Source organism: Myotis daubentonii, chromosome 15 (assembly GCF_963259705.1).
Source record: "Myotis daubentonii chromosome 15, mMyoDau2.1, whole genome shotgun sequence".
Taxonomy (NCBI): Eukaryota; Metazoa; Chordata; class Mammalia; order Chiroptera; family Vespertilionidae; genus Myotis; species Myotis daubentonii.
The window spans coordinates 11,437,404-11,455,753 of record NC_081854.1 but is presented as its reverse complement, the minus strand read 5'-3'; the positions used below and the strand labels follow the sequence as shown (position 1 = coordinate 11,455,753).

General features: G+C 50.7%; 2 protein-coding genes across 3 annotated transcripts; one reads left to right on the top strand and one right to left on the bottom strand.

The window, feature by feature from the left end:
* Positions 1 to 1,579: 1,579 nt before the first annotated feature.
* On the bottom strand, positions 1,580 to 7,668 carry SNRPD2 (small nuclear ribonucleoprotein D2 polypeptide). The gene is made up of 3 exons (XM_059666125.1): positions 7,511 to 7,668; positions 5,973 to 6,152; positions 1,580 to 1,843 (listed from the first exon to the last, which is right to left on the bottom strand). Coding segments are annotated over exons 1-3 (357 nt in total). The 5' UTR covers positions 7,513 to 7,668; the 3' UTR covers positions 1,580 to 1,668.
* Positions 7,669 to 8,284: 616 nt separating this feature from the next.
* On the top strand, positions 8,285 to 17,111 carry QPCTL (glutaminyl-peptide cyclotransferase like). 2 transcript variants are annotated; one of them, XM_059666122.1, is made up of 7 exons: positions 8,286 to 8,554; positions 9,032 to 9,175; positions 9,914 to 10,195; positions 11,919 to 12,071; positions 12,171 to 12,270; positions 12,738 to 12,854; positions 14,557 to 17,111. In XM_059666122.1, exons 1-7 carry the CDS (start codon positions 8,345 to 8,347, stop codon positions 14,700 to 14,702), a joined length of 1,152 nt encoding a protein of 383 aa, XP_059522105.1. In that variant the 5' UTR covers positions 8,286 to 8,344; the 3' UTR covers positions 14,703 to 17,111. The 2 variants fall into 2 exon arrangements, with proteins under 2 accessions (XP_059522106.1, XP_059522105.1); XM_059666123.1 differs by lacking the exon at positions 11,919 to 12,071 and having other exon boundaries at positions 8,285 to 8,554.
* The last annotated feature ends 1,239 nt before the right edge of the window (positions 17,112 to 18,350 follow it).

The window sequence follows — 18,350 nt, the reverse complement described above, 5'->3', positions numbered from 1 at the left end:
TGCTGTCCTTACTCCTGCAAAAGAACCGAATCCCCGGGAAGTTTCCTGCAGCAGTACCACTGCCCCCACTTTATTCTTATAGGACACGATTTTGATTTTAGAGGAAAAGAGCGAGAGAAATGGTTGCCTCCCATACATACTAAAATTGGGCTCAAACCACCTTCCGGTGTTCAGGACAATGCTCCGACCAGCTGAGCCGTACCGGCCAGGCACCACTGACCCCACCTCACAGATTAGGGCATTGTGGCTCTGGCCCGTTCCCTGACAGTAAAGGCAGCTCATGAGGGCCTGACTCCCTGAGCTCGAACGTGTCTCCACTGCTTCCCCGAGTGACATGTTGTAAAGTCATTACCCACTAAGCCCCAGCTGTCTCATCTGTAAACTGGGATGGCACCCTGTGTAAGTCAGGTCCTCTCCTGCTGCAGGATCCCTAGCTCTGCAGCCCACAGGGTAGGTCAGGCTCTGCTTTCCACAGCTCAGCGTCAGACATTGATCCTGACCTCGGTTCTGCAAACTCCTGCACCACCTGGCATCAGGCCCTGAGAACAGAGACAGAGATGCAGGCAGACAGAACACAGAGATCTCGATGGGGAGAGAGTGATGTGTGTACATCAGAGGAAACAATCTGGGTGTCCCTGGGCAAGTGACACCACTTCTCTGTGCCTCCGCTCCCTCCTCGGGGAATTGGAGGCAATAAATAACAGTGCCCGCTCAGAGCTGCTGGAAGTCTGATCAGCAGAGCCAGCAGAGCGAGGGCTGGCAGCCTAACAGCTCAGTAGGTGACAGCGTGGTTGCTTTTTCTTTGTCCTTATAAACATTGTTTAATTTTTTTTTTTTTTTGAGAGAGAGGGAGAGATAAACATTGAGAAAACATGAAACAGTGAGTGGCCAGGGAAAGGCAGACCACTAGAACCAATCACTTGAGGTTACTGGACACTTTAAAAATCTGTACTTACTGATTTTAGAAAGAAGGGAGAGGGAGAGAGGAGGAAAGAGAAACACAGATGTGTTGTTCCACTTCCTTATGCATTCACTGGCTGCTTCTTGTATGTGACCTAATTATAGATGGAACCCGCAACCGTGGCGTATCGGGATGACACTACCAACTGAGCTACCTGGTCAGGACCTTGAGTACCAACTGCTTTAAACATGTATCTCCTCCCATCAGTGAGGGCAGGTCAGAGCTGTCTCAAGCACTGCTGTGTCCCCAGGATTGCAACACAAAGCTGGACACAGAGAAAGTAAACATTGGGGAATGTTGATCTGCCTGAAGAAACAAAAAAAGACCAGAAATTTCAAGCAAGGCTGACTCATTCAGAGGAAGAAAAGAGAGACAGGGTAATGAGAAGCTAAAGATTAAATAGGAAAGAGCAAAAGCTTTCTCAGTCCAACCGATTCACTTCACAGATAGGGAAACTGAGGCCCAGAAGGGGCAGAGACAGGGCCTCTTCATCTGCTCAGAGAGGTCCTGATCCCAGTGCTTGGCCCCATGCTCAGCTGCCTCCCTCCCCCGAGTCCGTCCCACTCACAAGGCCCTGGGAACAGACAGATGCCACTAGGAAAAAAAAAAAAGAAAAAAAAACAAACACACCAGGCTTTTATTGTTCTCGTGTCAAAGGGCGGGTCTTTGCAGGACGGGGGGTGAGTTTGACAGCAGGGAGCAGGCCCCTACTTGCCAGCGATGAGGGGGTTCCGCAGGACGACGATGACCGAGTCCCCGCGCAGGAACATCTTGGAGATGTAGCGGTCCTTGTTGACCGGCTTGGACTTCTTCTTGCCCTTGCCGCTCTTGGGGACCTCAGTCCACATCTCCTTCACATTCTCCAGCACCATGTTGCAGTGCCTGGTGGGGACAGGGAGGGGAAGGCCCTGGGTGTGAGGGGCGGCCTTCGGACCGGCCCTCCTCTGTGAGGTGCTGCCTCCCTCCTGCAGCAGCACTGCCAGCCCTCAGGTGCAGGCTGAGGCAAAGGACAGCATCCCTCTGTGCCTCAGTTTCCTCCGCTCTAAAATGGAGACATTCGTGGTGCCCACTTGTGGGGCTGTTGTACAGATTAAATCAGCCTTCTTGTAAAGTACTTAGAACAGGCCTGGCACAGAATGAAGGCAAACAAAATGGTCCCTCCTGTGCTTTTTGTTGTTAATCCTCACTCCAGGGTACTTTCCCATGGATTTTTGGAGAGTGGAAAGGAGACAGAGAAACATCGATGTGCAAGAGACACATGGATTCCTTGCCTCCTGCATGTGCCCGGGCCGGGGATTGAGCCTGAAACCAAGGTAGGTGTCCTTGACTGGAATCAAACCTGGGACCCTTCAGTCCAAGGGCCGATGCTCTATCCACTGAGCAAAACTGGCTAGGGCTGCTTCTGCTTTTTAACTCCTACCACTTCTGGAGGCATCAGCAAAGGAGCTGCTTCTCTTTGGAGAATCAGAGGCCCCTGGGGCCAGGGTAGGCTCGTGTGAAGACAGTCTGCATTATCTCTCAACAAACACTTGCAATGAACAAAACAGACATTATCCCTGTCCCGATGGGGTGTGCATTCCAGTGAGGAGAGGATGCTAAGCAAGCGAACAGAGCGTGGACCTGCAACATGCTGTCATGTGGTAACTGCTATGAAGAAAAACTAAAGCAAGGCGAAGGGATAAGAGGATATACGGAAATGTCTTCAAATGCTAAGAAAAAAAATTAAGATGAATGAGGAGCCCTGGCTGGGGTGGCTCAGTTGGTTGAGCACTGTCCTGCGCACCCAAAGGTTGCCAGTTCAATTCCTGGTCAGGGCACATGCCCAGGTTGTGGACTAGATCCCTGGTGGGGGTGCAACTGACAGGTGTTACGCTATCACATCGATGTTTTTCTTTCTCTCTCTGAAAATCATTAAAAATTAATCTTTTAAAAAAAATGTAGGGAGCCCTAACCCGTTCGGCTCAGTGGCTAGAGCATCGGCCTGTGGACTGAAGGGTCCCAGGTTTGATTCCGGTGAAGGACACATGACCCAGTTGTGGGCTCGATCCCCAGTAGGGGGCGTGCAGAAGGCAGCTGATCAATGATTCTGTCATCACTGATGTTTCTATCTCTCTCTCCCTTCCTCTCTGAAATAAAAAAATATATTTAAAAAAAAGATGTAGGGAAAGCCCCACTGACACAGCTCAATGGTTTAGAGTCGACCTATAACCAAGAGGTCACGGTTCAATTCCTGGTCAGGACACACGCCCGGGTTGTGGGTTCAATCCCCAGTGTGAGGCATGTAGGAGGCAGCCAATCCATGATTCTCTCTCTTCATTGATGTTTCTATCTCTTTCTCCCTCTTCCTTCTTCTCAGAAATTAATTAAAAAAAAAGAAAAGGAAAGAAAATGTAGAGAAAAAAAGAGAAGGAAGCTCTGTGCCTTGCTATGGAGTAACCACCAGATCCTGTTGAGTGGAAAAGGGAGAACAGTATACATGGAAAGTTACCTTTTGTAGGAAAAAGGGGGTGAGGTAGGAGAAGCCTACCACCCACTTGCTTGTGCAATGCAGAATCCTAGGAAGACCCCTAGAGATTGGTGGCAGTGGAGTGACCCAGGGGACAAGCTGGATGGAAACTTTTTAAAAATATATATATTTTATTGATTTTTTACGGAGGGGAAGGGAGAGGGATAGAGAGTTAGAAACATCGATGAGAGAGAAACATCGATCAGCTGCCTCCTGCACACCCCCTACTGGGGATGTGCCCGCAACCCAGGTACATGCCCCTGACCGGAATCGAACCTGGGACCCTTGAGTCTGCAGGCGATGCTCTATTCACTGAGCCAAATTGGTTAGGGATGGAAACTTTTCTTTGGACTCTTATTAAGTGAAAAAGCCAAGGCTTAGAACTGTGTGCTGCCCTAGCTGGTTTGGCTCAGTGGATAGAGCATCCGACTGCGAACTAAAGGGTCCCAGGTTCCATTCCAGTCAAGGGCACATACCTCGGTTGCAGGCTGTATTCCCAAAAATATTCCTGGGTGAGGATTAACAACAAAAAAGCAAAAAACAACACCGTGCTGTGCTACTGGCAGTGATTTAAAAATAAACTAAAAAGTATTCTCCACTATCTTTTATTTTTAAATATATTTTTATTGATTTCAGAGGGGAAGATAGAGGGAGAGAGAGACAGAAATATCAATGATGAGAGAATTATTGATTGGCTGCCTCCTGCATGCCCCACACTGGGGATTGAGCCTGCAACCCGGCATGTGCCCTGATCGGGACTCGGAATTGTGACCTCCTGGTTCATAGGTTGACGTTCAACCACTGAGCCACGCCAGCTGAGCCCTGGTCAGAGCCCATATGGGAGGCAACCAATTGATGTCTTTCTCTTACATGGATGTTTCTCTCTCTCTCTCTTTCTCCCCAATTCCCCACTCCCTTCCAATTTCTCTCTTAAAAAAAAAAAAAAAATCAATAGAAAAAATATCCCCAGGTGAGGATTAACAACAAGAAACAATTGATTTTAATGTTATGATATTACGACAGGTCAATTATACTTCAATAAAGCTGTAACCAACACCACAAAAGAGTCCCTGATTCAAATGTGACAGGATTCATACTAGGGTGGGGGGCTGGGGGGGCTGGAAAAGTAAGAGGGTTATATGGACTAGAGGAGGAAATAGGGGAAAAGAAAAAGAAGTCAACTTAAAAGAAATAAAATACAAGAGAGAGAAATAAAGTACATGCCTTCAATCACTGCATCTCATCCAGGAGGTAAACACCAGTGTTACCTCCCACTTCTACAGCAGAAAACTGAACACAGCGGGATGACGTGACTCACCCCAGGTCACACATTTTGGAAGTGACAGAGCCAGCGTTCCCATCCAGGTCTACCTGCCTCCTGGTGCCCAGCACTTCCTGTTCTTATTCCCGTTTTACTCAGGAGGAAAGTGAGGCTCAGAGGGAGACTTGCTCATGTAACGGCTAGCGGCCAAAATGTTCCAGAAGCGAGCCGCAGCACACTGCTGTGAGGAAAGCATTTCACAAACGCTAACGGAAAAGTACGAATTACAGCCCGAGCCGGTTTGGCTCAGTGGCTAGAACGTCGGCCTGCAGACGGAAGGGTCCCGGGTTCAATTCTGGTGAAGGGCATGTTCCCTGCGGCTGAAACACGCAGGCCCTAGATTGCTCGTTGATGTTATTCAGGTCTGTTCATCGCTGTCTCTTCAGATGGGGCCTCTCTGATTACCCATATAATACAGCATCCCCTTCCCCAGTGCTCCATATTCTTACCTGGCTTTACTTTTCTCCGTAGAACTTACCAATTCCCGTCGGCTTTCCTACCCATAACAAGCTCCCTGAGTTTAGAAACCATGTTTGTTTTAGTCATTGCTGTGTCTCCAGGGCCTAAAACAGTGCCTGGAACAGTGCACACTCTAATTATGCAATACCTAGATTGAGAAGCGCCTGTGTGCCAGATACTGTGCTTCTAGTGACTTATTACACTTTACATGTATTAAGCCGTTGAACCTTTGCAACCACATGATTATTGCCACTGTACAGACACGACAGTCACCTGCCAAAGCCCACGTGGCTGCTGAGACAGCGTTGGAACATGAACCCACGGGGACTGGCTCCTAAGTAGATGCCCCTCCAGCAAGAGACAGTCACACCTTGGGTTTTAAGGTGCTTACTCTCCTAGCTCAGTGATGGCGAACCTATGACACGCAAACTCATTTTTTTGGTTGATTTTTCTTTGTTAAATGGCGTTTAAATATATAAAATAAATATCAAAAATATAAATCTTTGTTTTACTCTGGTTGCAAATATCAAAAAATTTCTACATGTGACACGGCACCAGAGTTAAGTTAGGGTTTTTCAAAATGCTGACACGCCGAGCTCAAAAGGTTCGCCATCACTGTCCTAGCTTCTGAGGAACCTGGGGTGCAGGCTCCTCGGGCTGCAGCTGGGGCTGATTCTCCAGGCCGGGACAGAACCCCTCCCAAGACCCCGCCAAAAAGCCTTCACCTGTCGAAAGCCTTCACCCGGCCCAGGAGCTTCTTGTTGTTGCGACAGTTGATGAGCACCTGGGTGTTGTTCTTGACGGACTGCGTGAGCACGGAGAGCGGGCCCGTGTTAAACTCTTCCTCCTCCCGCTTCTGCAGCTCCTCCGGGGTCATCTCACTCTTGGGCTTGTTGAGAAGGCTCCTGAGTGGGCAAGTATGAAACCCACAGGTGAGAGCGCTCAGAGCAGGCGCAGGGGTGGTCACGCTCCCGCGCCTTCCCAACCTTTCCCCCAGCACACCCACCCTCCACAGGCCTCGCAGGGCATCACCATCTGGGTGCCTAACAGATTTCCAATCTTGCACATCCTAGACCGAGCTCCACAATGCCCAACCACCTCCACTTACTCTAGCCACAGCCTTCCTCATCTCCATCAAGGCTAACACCACCCTCCCAGTTCTTCGAGCAAAAACCGGCGTCAACTTGATTCTCTTCTTTCTCTCACATCCTACATTCAATCTGTCTGCAAAGCCTGCCATCTGCCTCTAAAATGTATCCAGAATCCAGCCATCTCTTACCACGTCCTGCCCCTCCATCACCTCTCTCCTAGAGTCTGGCTGGTCTCCCTACACTGCCGGGCAGTGCTCTATGGAGCCAAGACCGAAGTCACGTCATCTCGCTCTTCAAAATCCTCTCAGGGCTCCTATCTCAGTGCAAAAAAGCAAAATCCAACGTTTTTACCAGGCCCTGCATCTCCCCATCTCTTTCACTCTGTTGCAGCCACAGTGGCCTCCTGGGTGGTTAAGCTATTTGGCAAATTTTCAGCCTGGGCCTCTGCCTTGATGCCTCTCCAGGTATCTCTGTGGCTCGTTCTCTCACTTTCTTTACACGTGCCTTTCTGTGCTAGTTAAGTTACTGTCTCTCAAAATTGCCATTAGCGTTGTTTTTACTCTGCTCTCTTGTTTCTTTATTCGTAGCCCCGGTCACCTAACAAACCATATACTTTACCTGTTTATTATTACATTTACCACGTGCCTCTTCCCTCCCCATAAGCTGAGCAGAGGACTTTTCTTGGGGGAGGAGAATTCACTGATAGGCCCCAGGTAGGTAAAGCAGTGCCTGATACACGAGCACTTCCGTAATTGCTCCATGGATAAATGACTAAAAATCATTCCTGTGTCTCATTATTAGAAAATGTCACGAATTAGGTCCCCAGCTCAAATTATCCGGATAGTCCCTCATCTCAAGTCGTTATTCCCACAATTCCGCATTTTTCCTCTCGAGGTTCTGTATTCGTAAAATCGCTCCCGCTTAAAATTCATTTCAGGAAGGCTAATTATTTGGAAAAGCCGCCAGCCCGTTATCTGATAGAGCTGTTCCCTCTCCGGAACTCAGGCGCCGTCAAAAGCCCCACGCGCGTTCTCAAACTCAACAGAACAGTACCCGACTCGACCCCTAAAACCTCCGTCTCCGCGCCCCGCTCTGCCCATCCCCTTCCACCGGTAAGTGGCCAAATTTGCACCCTCCACCCACTCCCGCCGTTTAAGCCTCCCCGGCCTCACATGGTGGCGGTGGTTGCGCTCTCAGAACGCTCCGGTCCTCCGCGTTGCCTCGGCCTCCGAAGAGAAAGCGCGAGAAAGGCGGGACTTCCGCTTCCCGCAGCTCACTTCCGTGCGCGCCTGCGCAAACTCAACCAGCGGTGTGGGTGTGGCCTGTTGGTCCAGCGAGCCCGCCTTGGTTCTATTCAGTTCCTTGGTAGAGGCGTTGGGGTAAAAGCATTGCTTAGTGGTTCAGGGTCACTCAGGGCCATACGGGTTAGATGTCCACGACAACGGAGAGAAAAAGAAAGCGGGTCCGATTTAGACCATTTTGTGGTAGAACGGCTCAGGTGGCTCAAGGGAAAGGACGCGCCAGTTCTAAAGGCCCGCCGGCCCTCCCTTCGGGGGCGGGGTCTCTGATAAGCCAATCCGCTCTTCTCTTTCGGGGATAGACCCCGCCCCTTTCTCGGTTCGTTTACGTGTCTATTGATCTTTCCGACTCCACGAAACCAAAGCTTTGCCTACATCCGGGAGGGGCGTGGACTCACGCCCGGGAAGTTGAAGGTTTTCCATAATTAAACGCTTCTCATTGGCTTCCCCTCTCACGCTGAGGCGGAGCCTACCCCTTTCGCGCTCCCTTTTCGGTTGTGTAACTCTCTGGGGAATCGTTGCCTAAGCCGCTGGGAGGCTGGGGGGCGTGGCCTCAGAACGAGAGTCCCTATTGGCTTCGCTGCTCGCGGGAGGGTGGGATGGTGCAGCCGCTCTTGTTGCTCATTGGCCCGGTAATTCCATGGGGTGGGACTTGGCTGGGCCTAAATTCGATCCGCGGTCCAGGACCAGTTTCTGGGCAAAGCTACCATGCGTTCCGGGGGCCGCGGGCGGCCCCGGCTACGGCTCGGGGGACGCGGCCTCTTGCAGCCACCCTCCCCGCCCAGTCGCCGCCTGCTACCGCGGGCGCAGCAGCTGCCGCTGCTGCTGCTGGCGCTGGCCGTGGCCTCGGCGTTCTACACCATCTGGAGCGGTTGGCACCGCGGGGCTGAGGAGCTGCCGCCCGGCCGGGAGCTGCGGGTGAGGCCCGGCGGGGGCACCACGGGGGCCCCTCATCCCTCTCCTCCCCCTACCTAAGGTTTCGGGTGGACGTGGCTTTATCACGTCCTAAGCTGCAGGTGCCACTGCCGTGGTCTTTAGGACGCATCCCCCTTGTTAGTGGAATGAGGCTTCAGGCTTGTTCTGTAATAGTGGCTCCCCTTTAAGAGGAAGGGTCTGGGGTGGTGAAATTGGGATTTCTGGGCTCTAATCCTAAAGTCATCCATTTGGAAGAGTCCCTTCCTCTCGCTGGGCCTCGATTTCCCGATCAGGATTTGGGTAGGATGGACAGGATGGGCTGTTCCTGTGACTAGGGTTTATCCTAGACACCCCTGATGCGGGAACCTGCAATTTGGAAAAGGAACCGGGGCTTCTTAGGGGCGACGGCGCCCGGAGTAGGGTCAGAAGGGGGGGTTGCTCTCACGCTTATCTTTTCCCCATCCCACCCCCTTACCCAAGGGCCCATTGATCGCGAGCCTCCCCGAAGCCCGAATGCGGAAGGTGGTGGGGCAACTGGACCCCCAGCGTCTCTGGAACACTTACCTGCGCCCCCTGCTGGTTGTGCGAACGCCGGGCAGCCCGGGCAGTCTCCAAGTCAGAAAGGTAAAGGGTCACTCACCCCTGACCCCTCAGGCCGCTAGGGAGCGGGAAATAGGCATTCTGCCCAAGACCCCAGAGGGTGGAGCTAATGTTACTCTCTAGAGTCTAGAGTAAGTGACTACCCGGCTGTACTGCCCTCTGTCCCGCCCCCACTAAAAGCCTACTATGTGCTTGGCACAAGTAACAACAGCCTTATGAAGTGGGTACCAATGTGACCTTCACTATGCAGACGGGGAAACTGAGGCCCAGAGCAGTTGGGCCTTTTATGCCCAAATCCCACAGCTAGTAAATGGTGTGCCTACGGTTTCAATCCGAACAGGTTGGCTCCAGAGCTGGTGCTGTAACGACTCTATATTGCCCCCCAGAAAGCAGCCAGAGTCATTTGAATACTGCCCGAGTTCAAATCCCACTTCAGCCCCTTGGAGTAGTTTCCTAAGCGCCTTGAGCCTCGGTTTCCTCATCTTTGAATTGAGCCACTGATGGTCCCTACCCCACAGAGTTCCTAGAACAGGGCTTGGCACACACTTAGGGCTTTAGAGGAGAGAGCTATGGTTAGTCTTGGCATCAAGAGGTGGGGTCATTCCTTGGCACTTAATAGGTACTTAGCAGAAGTGTGAAAGGAATGATTAAAACTGAAGTGGGACTTGTGAGTCAACCCGGCTGCTCTGCATGGCTCAGGTCACATGGCCCTTTTCCTTCTATACTCCCCAGTACCCCCACCCACCTCTCTCTTGCCACTAGTTCCTGGAGGCCACTTTGCGGACCCTGACGGCAGGCTGGCACGTGGAGCTGGACCCCTTCACAGCCTCAACGCCCCTGGGACCACTGGACTTTGCCAATGTGGTGGCCACACTGGACCCAGGGGCTGCCCGTCACCTCACCCTTGCCTGCCATTATGACTCGAAGCTCTTTCCATCTGAGTCAGCCCCATTTGTGGGGGCCACGGATTCAGCTGTGCCTTGTGCCCTGCTACTGGAGCTGGCCCAGGCCCTGGACCAGGAACTGAGTAGAACCAAGGATCAGGTGAGGAGTGGGGGGAGGCAGGGACAACCTCTCCCTTGGTTGAAGCCACCACCCTCCCTTGCCCGGTGTTGTTTTCCTGTCACCACTACACATACAAAGCCACCGGGATCTTTCCAACTCCTGAATGTCAGATCCTGTCCCTTCTCTGCCCCAAATTCTCCCATGGCCCCTACCTCATTCCATGCATAAGCCAGAGAGTTTTTATAGTGGCCCATGAGATGCGCCCCATCCTACTAGTTACCTCTCTAGTCTCATCTGCTACCCCTCGCCGCTCGCTCATCCTACTCTAGCTACCTACTGCCTTGTGTACCTCAAATCCACAAGGATAACTCCCCGAGGAGCATTTGTACTTGCTAGCATGTGCTTTTCTTTCTTTCTTTCTTTTTCTTTCTTTTCTTTCTTTTTCTTTCTTTTCTTTCTTTTCTTTCTTTCTTTCCTTCTTTCTTTCTTTCTTTCAATATATTTTTATTGGATTTCAGAGAGGAAGGGAGAGGATAGAGAGATAGAAACATCAATGATGAGAGAGAATCATTGATTGGCTGCCTCCTGCACGCCCCCTACTGGGGATAGAGCCCACAACCCAGGCATGTGCCCTTGGCCGGAATCGAACCCAGGACCCTCCAGTCCGCAGGCCGACGTTCTATCCACTGAGCCAAACCGGCTAGGGCGAATGTGCTTTTCTCAGTTATCTTCCTAGCTGGCTCCCATCCTTCATTCAGGTGTCCATTCTGATGTTACCTCCTCAACAAGGCCTTCCCATGATTTGTGATGCTTATATTGATTTGTTTGTCTGTCTCACACTAGAATAAGCTCCATCTAGTCAGGGACTTGGCTGCTTTGTTTCTGCTCTATTCCCTGGGCCCAGAGTATTGCCTGGAATGAAGTAAGATGTCAATTAAAATGAGTGGAAGTAGGGAAAAATAAAAAATAAGATGCGTGGAATGAATGAATGAATGAAAACACTAGTTTCCTCATGCTCCTCCCCTGCTTAGACCCGCCCCCCTTCCCAGTGCCCCAAAGCCCAAGCTCCCTGGCCCTTGCTGACCCCTCAGGCCACTTCTCAAACTTTCCCTGACCCGTTCTCTGGCCCCGCCCTGGTCCATATTGCTTCCTTGCCTGGGAACACTCTTTCCTCTGACCCGGTTTGCCAGGCCAGCTCCCATTACCCTCAGTACAAACATCCCTTTCCCACAGACCCGACATGCCCGCGGGCCAGCTATCCTCCACGCCCTTCCTGTGTTCTTTCAGGACCCTGTAATTTTTGGGAGCAATTGGTCTCAACTGCATTTCACTGTTTGTATAATTATTCATTTCTGGGTGTGTCTCTTTTACAAAACGGGCTAGAGGAATAATGATAATAATCAGAGCTAACCCTTTAGTTACTATGTGCCAGTTACTTACTATTCTAGAACCTGGTTCGAATCCTACCCTATAAATAGAACTGTTATTAACCCCATTTCTTTCTCTCTCTCCTCTCTCCTCTCTCTCTCTCTCTCTCTTAACCCCATTTCTACGTGAGGATACTGATGCTTTGAGAAGTTAATAACTTACCCATGACTGCTTGGCTAGGAAGCAGCTGAGCCAGGATTTGAACCCAGACGGTCTGGCTCGGAGTCTGTGCTCTATGCGTGAGGAGACCTAGTTCGTCCCATTCAGCTTTGCAGGGGGCAGGAAATGGGGGTGGGTCAAGATCAGGGCTGACACTGAGCACCAGCTCCCACAGGCAGCCCCAGTGACCCTGCAGCTGCTCTTCTTGGACGGCGAAGAGGCGCTGAAGGAGTGGGGACCCAAGGACTCCCTCTATGGCTCCCGGCACCTGGCCCAGCTCATGGAGTCTGCACCCCACAGTCCTGGCCCCACCAGGATCCAGGCTATTGTAAGACCAGGGCCCCACTGGGTTCGGTGAGGGAGGGAGGGAGTAAGGTAAGGTTGGCAGCATCCCACCTGGCCTCTCCAGCCTGGCCTCTCTCCCTAGGAGCTCTTTATGCTTCTTGATCTCCTGGGAGCCCCCCATCCAACCTTCTACAGTCACTTCCCTCGCACAGCCCGCTGGTTCCATCGGCTGAAGAGCATCGGTAAGGGTGACGGTGGAGGCAGGCTCCAGCCTGGAATGCAGGTGGGAGGGTTGGGGTGGGGCAGGCACTTGTCCTCTGAGGGGTCATCCAGCCTTCTATCTCCTAGCCTCTCTCTAAGGCACTAACACAAACGGCAAGACACAAACAGATCCCACAGCTATCGTGATTGTAAACAGGGCAGGGGGACAGGTAGCCCTGGGTTCGAATCTTGGCTCTCCTTACCGGCTGTGTGAACTTGGGCAAGCGGCTTCATCCCTGAGCCTCCATTTCCTGTCTGTAAAGTGGGCATGCTGCTAATGATCATCGGGGAACACGGTACAGCTGCAGGAAGGGGGAACTAACATTCATTCTTACACTGGGGTGACCAGTGCTTGACCTTCAGACCCCCGCCCCTCCTCTGATTTCTGAGCAAAACCTTTGACCCCTGAGGGGACTGACTTTGGCTCCCTAATCCCCACTACCTCCAGAGAAGCGCCTGCACCGTTTGAACCTGCTACAGGCTCACCCCCAGGAAGTGATGTACTTCCAGCCCGGGGAGCCCCCTGGCTCTGTGGAAGACGACCACATCCCCTTCCTCCGCAGAGGTACGTGTTGCAGGGGGCGTGGGGGGCGGACGTCCAAGGGAAGCCACAGATGGGACCTGGCCCTGACCCCTTCCCAGGGTGGGGGACTGCTGGCAAGCTGCTTCACCTATTTGTGCCTTGATTTCCTCATCTTTAAAACGGGGACAATAGCCCCCATCTCAGTTCCTTTCTCGCTGAAGGGATTGAATGTGCTGATACAAACTGTAAAGGCCTTTCTTGGACAAGTGCCTGGCACATAACAAGCATTTGAGAGGTGTGAGCTGGAACTGTTTGGGCCTTAGTAATTGCAGTTTCTTCTAGCTCTTGACTTTCCGTGCCCTGGCAGCCCAGCAGAATCACCCGAGGAGCTTAGAACACCCCATCACATTTTGGCCCACCGAGCCACCGTCTGGGGCCTCTGTGCTAGTTTTGCAAAACTCCCAGGTGATGCGGATGCACAGCTAGGGGGGAAGACATCTGGTCGAGGGTTTCAGATAGTAGGTTTCAGAACTGGTCTGAGCTCTAGGATCTGCAGCTTACCACTGGGTGACCTAAGGCAAATTATGTAGCCTCTCTGAGCCCCTGTTTCTTCTGGGAAAATGAAGAGATTTACACATAAAAAGCACATCTATGTGTATATTCCTAATCACAGTGTTGGGAGGATGAGATAAGATTAGGTACAGTGGGGCCTTCCTTGACTTACGAGTGTCCCGACTAACAGGTTTTTCCAGATACGAGCCGTCTCTCGGCCGATTTTTTGCTTTGAGTTGCGAGCTAAAATTCGGGTTACGAGCCAGCTTCAGATACCCCACCGTTAGTTGGCGCAGCGAACGTCACGGTGAACGCCACTACATCAGCCCAGCATCACGTGTCTCACTCGTTCACAACTGATTTGACATATGAGTAATTTGAGTTATGAGCTCCGTCACGGAACGAATTAAACTCGTAAGTCAAGGCCCCACTGTATATGAAATGCCTGCTTCCACAGTGCTTGGCCTATAGTAAGTGCTAAAAACTGTGGCCCAGCCAGCGTGGCTCAGTGGCTGAGCGTCGATCTATGAACCAGGAGGTCACAGTTCAATTCCCGGTCAGGGAACATGCCTGGGTTGTGGGCTCAATCCCGAGTGGGAGGTGTGCAGGAGGCAGCTGATCAATGACTCTCTCTCATCATTGATGTTTCTATCTCTCCCTCTTTCTCTCTGAAATCAGTAAAAAATATTTTTAAAATGGGGGAGGTGGGGAGCACATGGAGACACATGGCCCGGGTTCAAATTCTGACTGTTGTTTACTAGAGACAGGATCTTAGGCAAGTCACCTGCCTACCTCTGTGCCTCAGTGTCCACATCTGTAAAATGGCGGTAGTTGTGGTGTCCACCTTAAAGGGTAATTATAAGGATAAAATGGTGTGTATTTGTGATATATGGCCTTAGACTAGGGCCTGGAATAGAACAAATACTATGTAAGTGCTAACTAGTAGTAAAGAAGAGAAAAAGAGAGGATAGTCAGACACCTGTCCTTTCTCCTGGTCTTTCCATAATGCATTAAATTTTGAGTTCCTCTTAATTTTTGTCAGGAAAACAATATACTGGATACATATTTTTAAACTAACATGTACCCTCACACACTTAAAGCGATTGCTCAGAGTTCTTCAATCGCCAGAACAGAGTTATCTTCTGAGGGGGCGGGGGGCAGCCTGGGCCTGAGTGTTCTCTCTGTCCCACAGGGGTCCCGGTGCTCCACCTCATCTCCACGCCCTTCCCCTCTGTCTGGCACACCGCTGAGGACTCTGAGGCCAATCTGCACCCCGCTACGGTGCACAACCTGAGCCGCATCCTCGCCGTGTTCCTGGCTGAATACTTGGGGCTCTAGCCTGCCGGGTTGACTCTGAAGGAGAAAGACCCAGCAGGGAATGTGGCAGGGGCACCGGGAGCCACCTCGGCTGTGCTGGCTCGTCCTCTTTAATGCCTTTGGCTCTGCTTGTGCCGTTACTGAAGACCCTCTCTCCTTTGAGTGTCTCAAGCTGCCACTCTTCAAAGACATGGAAGAGACCGTTGTGGGGTGAGAGCCAAAGGAATAAGAGCTCCCGGCTCTGAGGGAGCCATTGGGCTGAAGAAGTTCGCAAGGGCAACTGCTATTCTTGGTTTTAATCAGCAAACCGTGGACCGGCATATGGACCCGCAACACCACCCAACCCAGTGAATTCTCTGCGGCTGTTGTTTTTGTGGCACTTCCTTCTCCAGAGCGTCAGCCTTGCTACTGCACCGTCCAAACCCAGCTCCCACGTGGATGTGCCATGTGGGGCCCACGGAGGATGTGCTCCTAAGCGGGAGCAGGGATGGAAGCCAATACGTGGGAACCTCAGATTCTGCAGACCCAACAGGCAATAATCCAGGGTTTCTGCAAAACATATTCTGCAGAACTTTAAAGGTGTTGCATGAAAGAAGGGATCAAGGAAGAAGGGTGAGACATTAAATGAGTTCATTGCACAATGTGAATTTTCAACGGTAAGACAATGCATTGTTTTCCCAAGTATTTCACCATGGAACCCCTTTTTTGGGAAGCACCTCACAGAACTAGGTACCTCAGAAGATACTTTGGGAAACACTGCTATGTTTATGGAAGGAATAAGACAGGCCAGTGGTCACTGCAAACTAGTTATACCAAACCGTCCTGTCTCTTAAGTTATGGGTACAGGAGTGCGAGATGGTGGGTATAACTCCATCTCCAGTGATGGCCTGAGGAAGTATTTCCCAACCATACCTAATTTTCAGACTCCACTGGAGTACTTATTAAAAATGCAGGCTCCACCCTGGCTGGTGTTGCTAAATGGTTAGTGTCAGTCTGCATACCAAAGGGTCTTGGGTTCGATTTTTGGTCAAGGGCACATACCAGAAACCTTTCTGTGTACGGGATGCCACCCAACCAAGCCACACAGGCCAGGGCCTACCTTTCTGACTTTGGTGGAGATCTGGTAGGTAGCAGGGATATCAGGCCAGTTTGGAGGGTTATTAGGTAGTAAAGGTGAGCATTGATTGGCCTGAGTCAACGCAAGGCTGGAGAAGATTCAAGAATTCATGGGTTTAAACTCAGGATATCAAATGAGAGGATAAAGAGAAGGTTCTCGATTCACATTCTGCCACAGTAGCTGACATTTATTGGGGTACCTACTACAGGCCAGGCACCATGAGCACTTTATATATAGCAACTCAGTCTCCCCCCAAACCCTGAGGTAGGTATGATTTCGGTTCTCATTTTGCAAATGAGGGGCTTGGGTCTGAAATTTATGAACCAGTTGTTTACAGATTCTTACACAGGGCCATGCTCCTAACCCCATGTCCTACCTCCCTTCCAAGTCACACGTTTGGGACCAACAGATTGTTAACAAAAAGAGCTCCTCCTAGCCCTGACCGGTTTGGTTCAGTGGGTAGAGCGTCGGCCTGCGGAATCAAGGGTCCCAGGTTCGATTCTGGTCAAGGGCATGTGCCTTGGTTGCGGGCACATCCCCAGTGGGGAGTGTGCGGGAGGCGGCTGATCGATGTTTCTCTCTCATTGATGTTTCTAACTCTCTATTCCTCTCCCTTCCTCTCTGTAAAAAAAAAACCATGTAGCTCCTTCTGAGGCTTTTAATTGGGTGCAAGTTAGAGTGGGGTTGGGAGTGGGCGGATGGACGGACTAATAACCTCTTAGAGGTGGAACTGGCAGAAGTCCAGAGTTCAGAAAGGAAAATTGACTGACATCAGCCAGAGGGTCTCAAACCACATGGAGATTCCTGTTTGCTCATTTCTTGTGGGCCACCATGTCCCCTGAGCCTCCCAGCCATGCAGAAGTACATGAGACATAACCTCCATATTGGAGAGGGGAAGCAGTGCTCGGTTACATCCCCAGCCGGTCTCCCTACAAGACACCCTGGTTCAGTGCACCATGCGCCAGGCACTGGGCAAAGGGCCTGATGACTAGTTTTTGCATGAATCCGGGGCAAGGATTGTGAGCTCCATTTTACAGATGAGGTTGCCGCTGCTGCTTTCCCCCGCTCCATTTGTCCCCCAAACTTGGGATCCCCAGCCTTGTGCTCTGAAGGGGCCACTAGGTGTATTTAGTAAGCACAGGTGAGCGCTCTGGATGAGATGTATCATGCCAATCTTTTGAGGAACCATCAGTATTCTCATTTTTCATTTTAAGATACTGAGATTCAGAGAAACCCGTTGCCGAAGATCACACAGCTGGGCTTGTCCGCTGCAGTGTGTCTAGGGTACATTTCTTTTTATTCATCCTGCTTGACTGGTTGGGCTTATTGGTCTTATCAGCCTGGAGTAAAGCACATCTTTAAATATCTTTGCACTATCCTTGCTTCTGATTCTGGAATGCCAATTAAATACTTTTTCCCTCTATCCTCTATAACTTTTTTAAAATATATATATATATTGATTTCAAAGAGGAAAGGAGAGGGATAGAAAGAAACATCAATGATGAGAGAGAATCACACCCCACACTGGGGATTGAGTCTGCAACCTGGGAATGTGCCCTGACCAGGAATCAAACCATGACTTCCTGGCTCATAGGTCAACACCCAACCACTGAGCCACACCAGCCGGGCTATATCAACTTTTGTCTGCTACTTTGTGGACTTATCTCTGTAATAAATCTCCAGTTGTGTCTAATTTGCTGTTTAGCCACACTTGAGTTTTTACTTTTGGTTATCACACGGTGGTGGGCCTTTTCCTTTCCTGTCGGCGAGGCTATTATTTAACTCTGAGTTCCCTGCAGGTACTTGCAAGCTCTTGTATTCTCATCTATGACGGAGTCTCATCATCTGAAGCCTGTTTTTGCTCTGTTGTTTTGCTGGTTCTTGCTCGTGCTGGTGTATTTCCATGCATATTTGGTTATTTGACTGTGTACCACTCAGTGTCTGAAAATGATGTGTGGGGGACTCTCGGGGACAGTTCCTTACACCAGAGGATGTGTGTTCGTTTCTGACAAACATCTCAGCTAGAAGTACCCTGGGAAACATCACTGATGCAAACCGAGCCGCAAACCCGAGCCAGAGCCAGCCTGCGCCCGCCAGTTTTCAGGTCCACCTTTTTCTTTGGTCTGTGCTCCCCTCAGTGTCCAGAACATCTCTGCAATCTTCTGGGTCACCCTTACCCAGCCTATGGTTCAGTGGGATCTCAGCTGTTAGATTCCTCACCTCGGGCAGGCTTTGGCCTTGACTTCTGCCTGCCCCAACAAGGCTACAAACAGGAAACCCATGCTTGTCCACATCAGCAAATGCCCTCAGAGCAAAAAGTGGCTTCAGGGCCCCATGTACCTTTTCTTTAAATTTATGGGCTCAGTGTGTCCTTAACCATATTTTATTGGCTATTTGATGCTTTAAAGATATTTAACTTACTATTTTCAGCAGCAGAGTCCCAATAATCTGGTTCCCTCCACAGGGAACAGAAGTCCCATAAAACCAAGCCAAGATTCAAACCCAGGTCTCTCTTATTCTAAAATCTAAGCATTGAGTAACTACTATGGATA

What these genes read in the sequence shown, in the direction of transcription:
- QPCTL (XM_059666122.1), top strand. Translation starts at nt 8,345, where the DNA reads ATGCGTTCCGGGGGCCGCGGGCGGCCCCGGCTACGGCTCGGGGGACGC. An exon ending in TGAGTAGAACCAAGGATCAG is followed by an intron (nt 10,196 to 11,918) that starts GTGAGGAGTGGG and finishes CAGCTCCCACAG; the next exon opens with GCAGCCCCAGTGACCCTGCA. An exon ending in CCACCAGGATCCAGGCTATT is followed by an intron (nt 12,072 to 12,170) that starts GTAAGACCAGGG and finishes CTCTCTCCCTAG; the next exon opens with GAGCTCTTTATGCTTCTTGA.
- SNRPD2 (XM_059666125.1), bottom strand. An exon ending in CGGGTGAAGGCTTTCGACAG is followed by an intron (nt 1,844 to 5,972) that starts GTGAAGGCTTTT and finishes TGTCCCCACCAG; the next exon opens with GCACTGCAACATGGTGCTGG.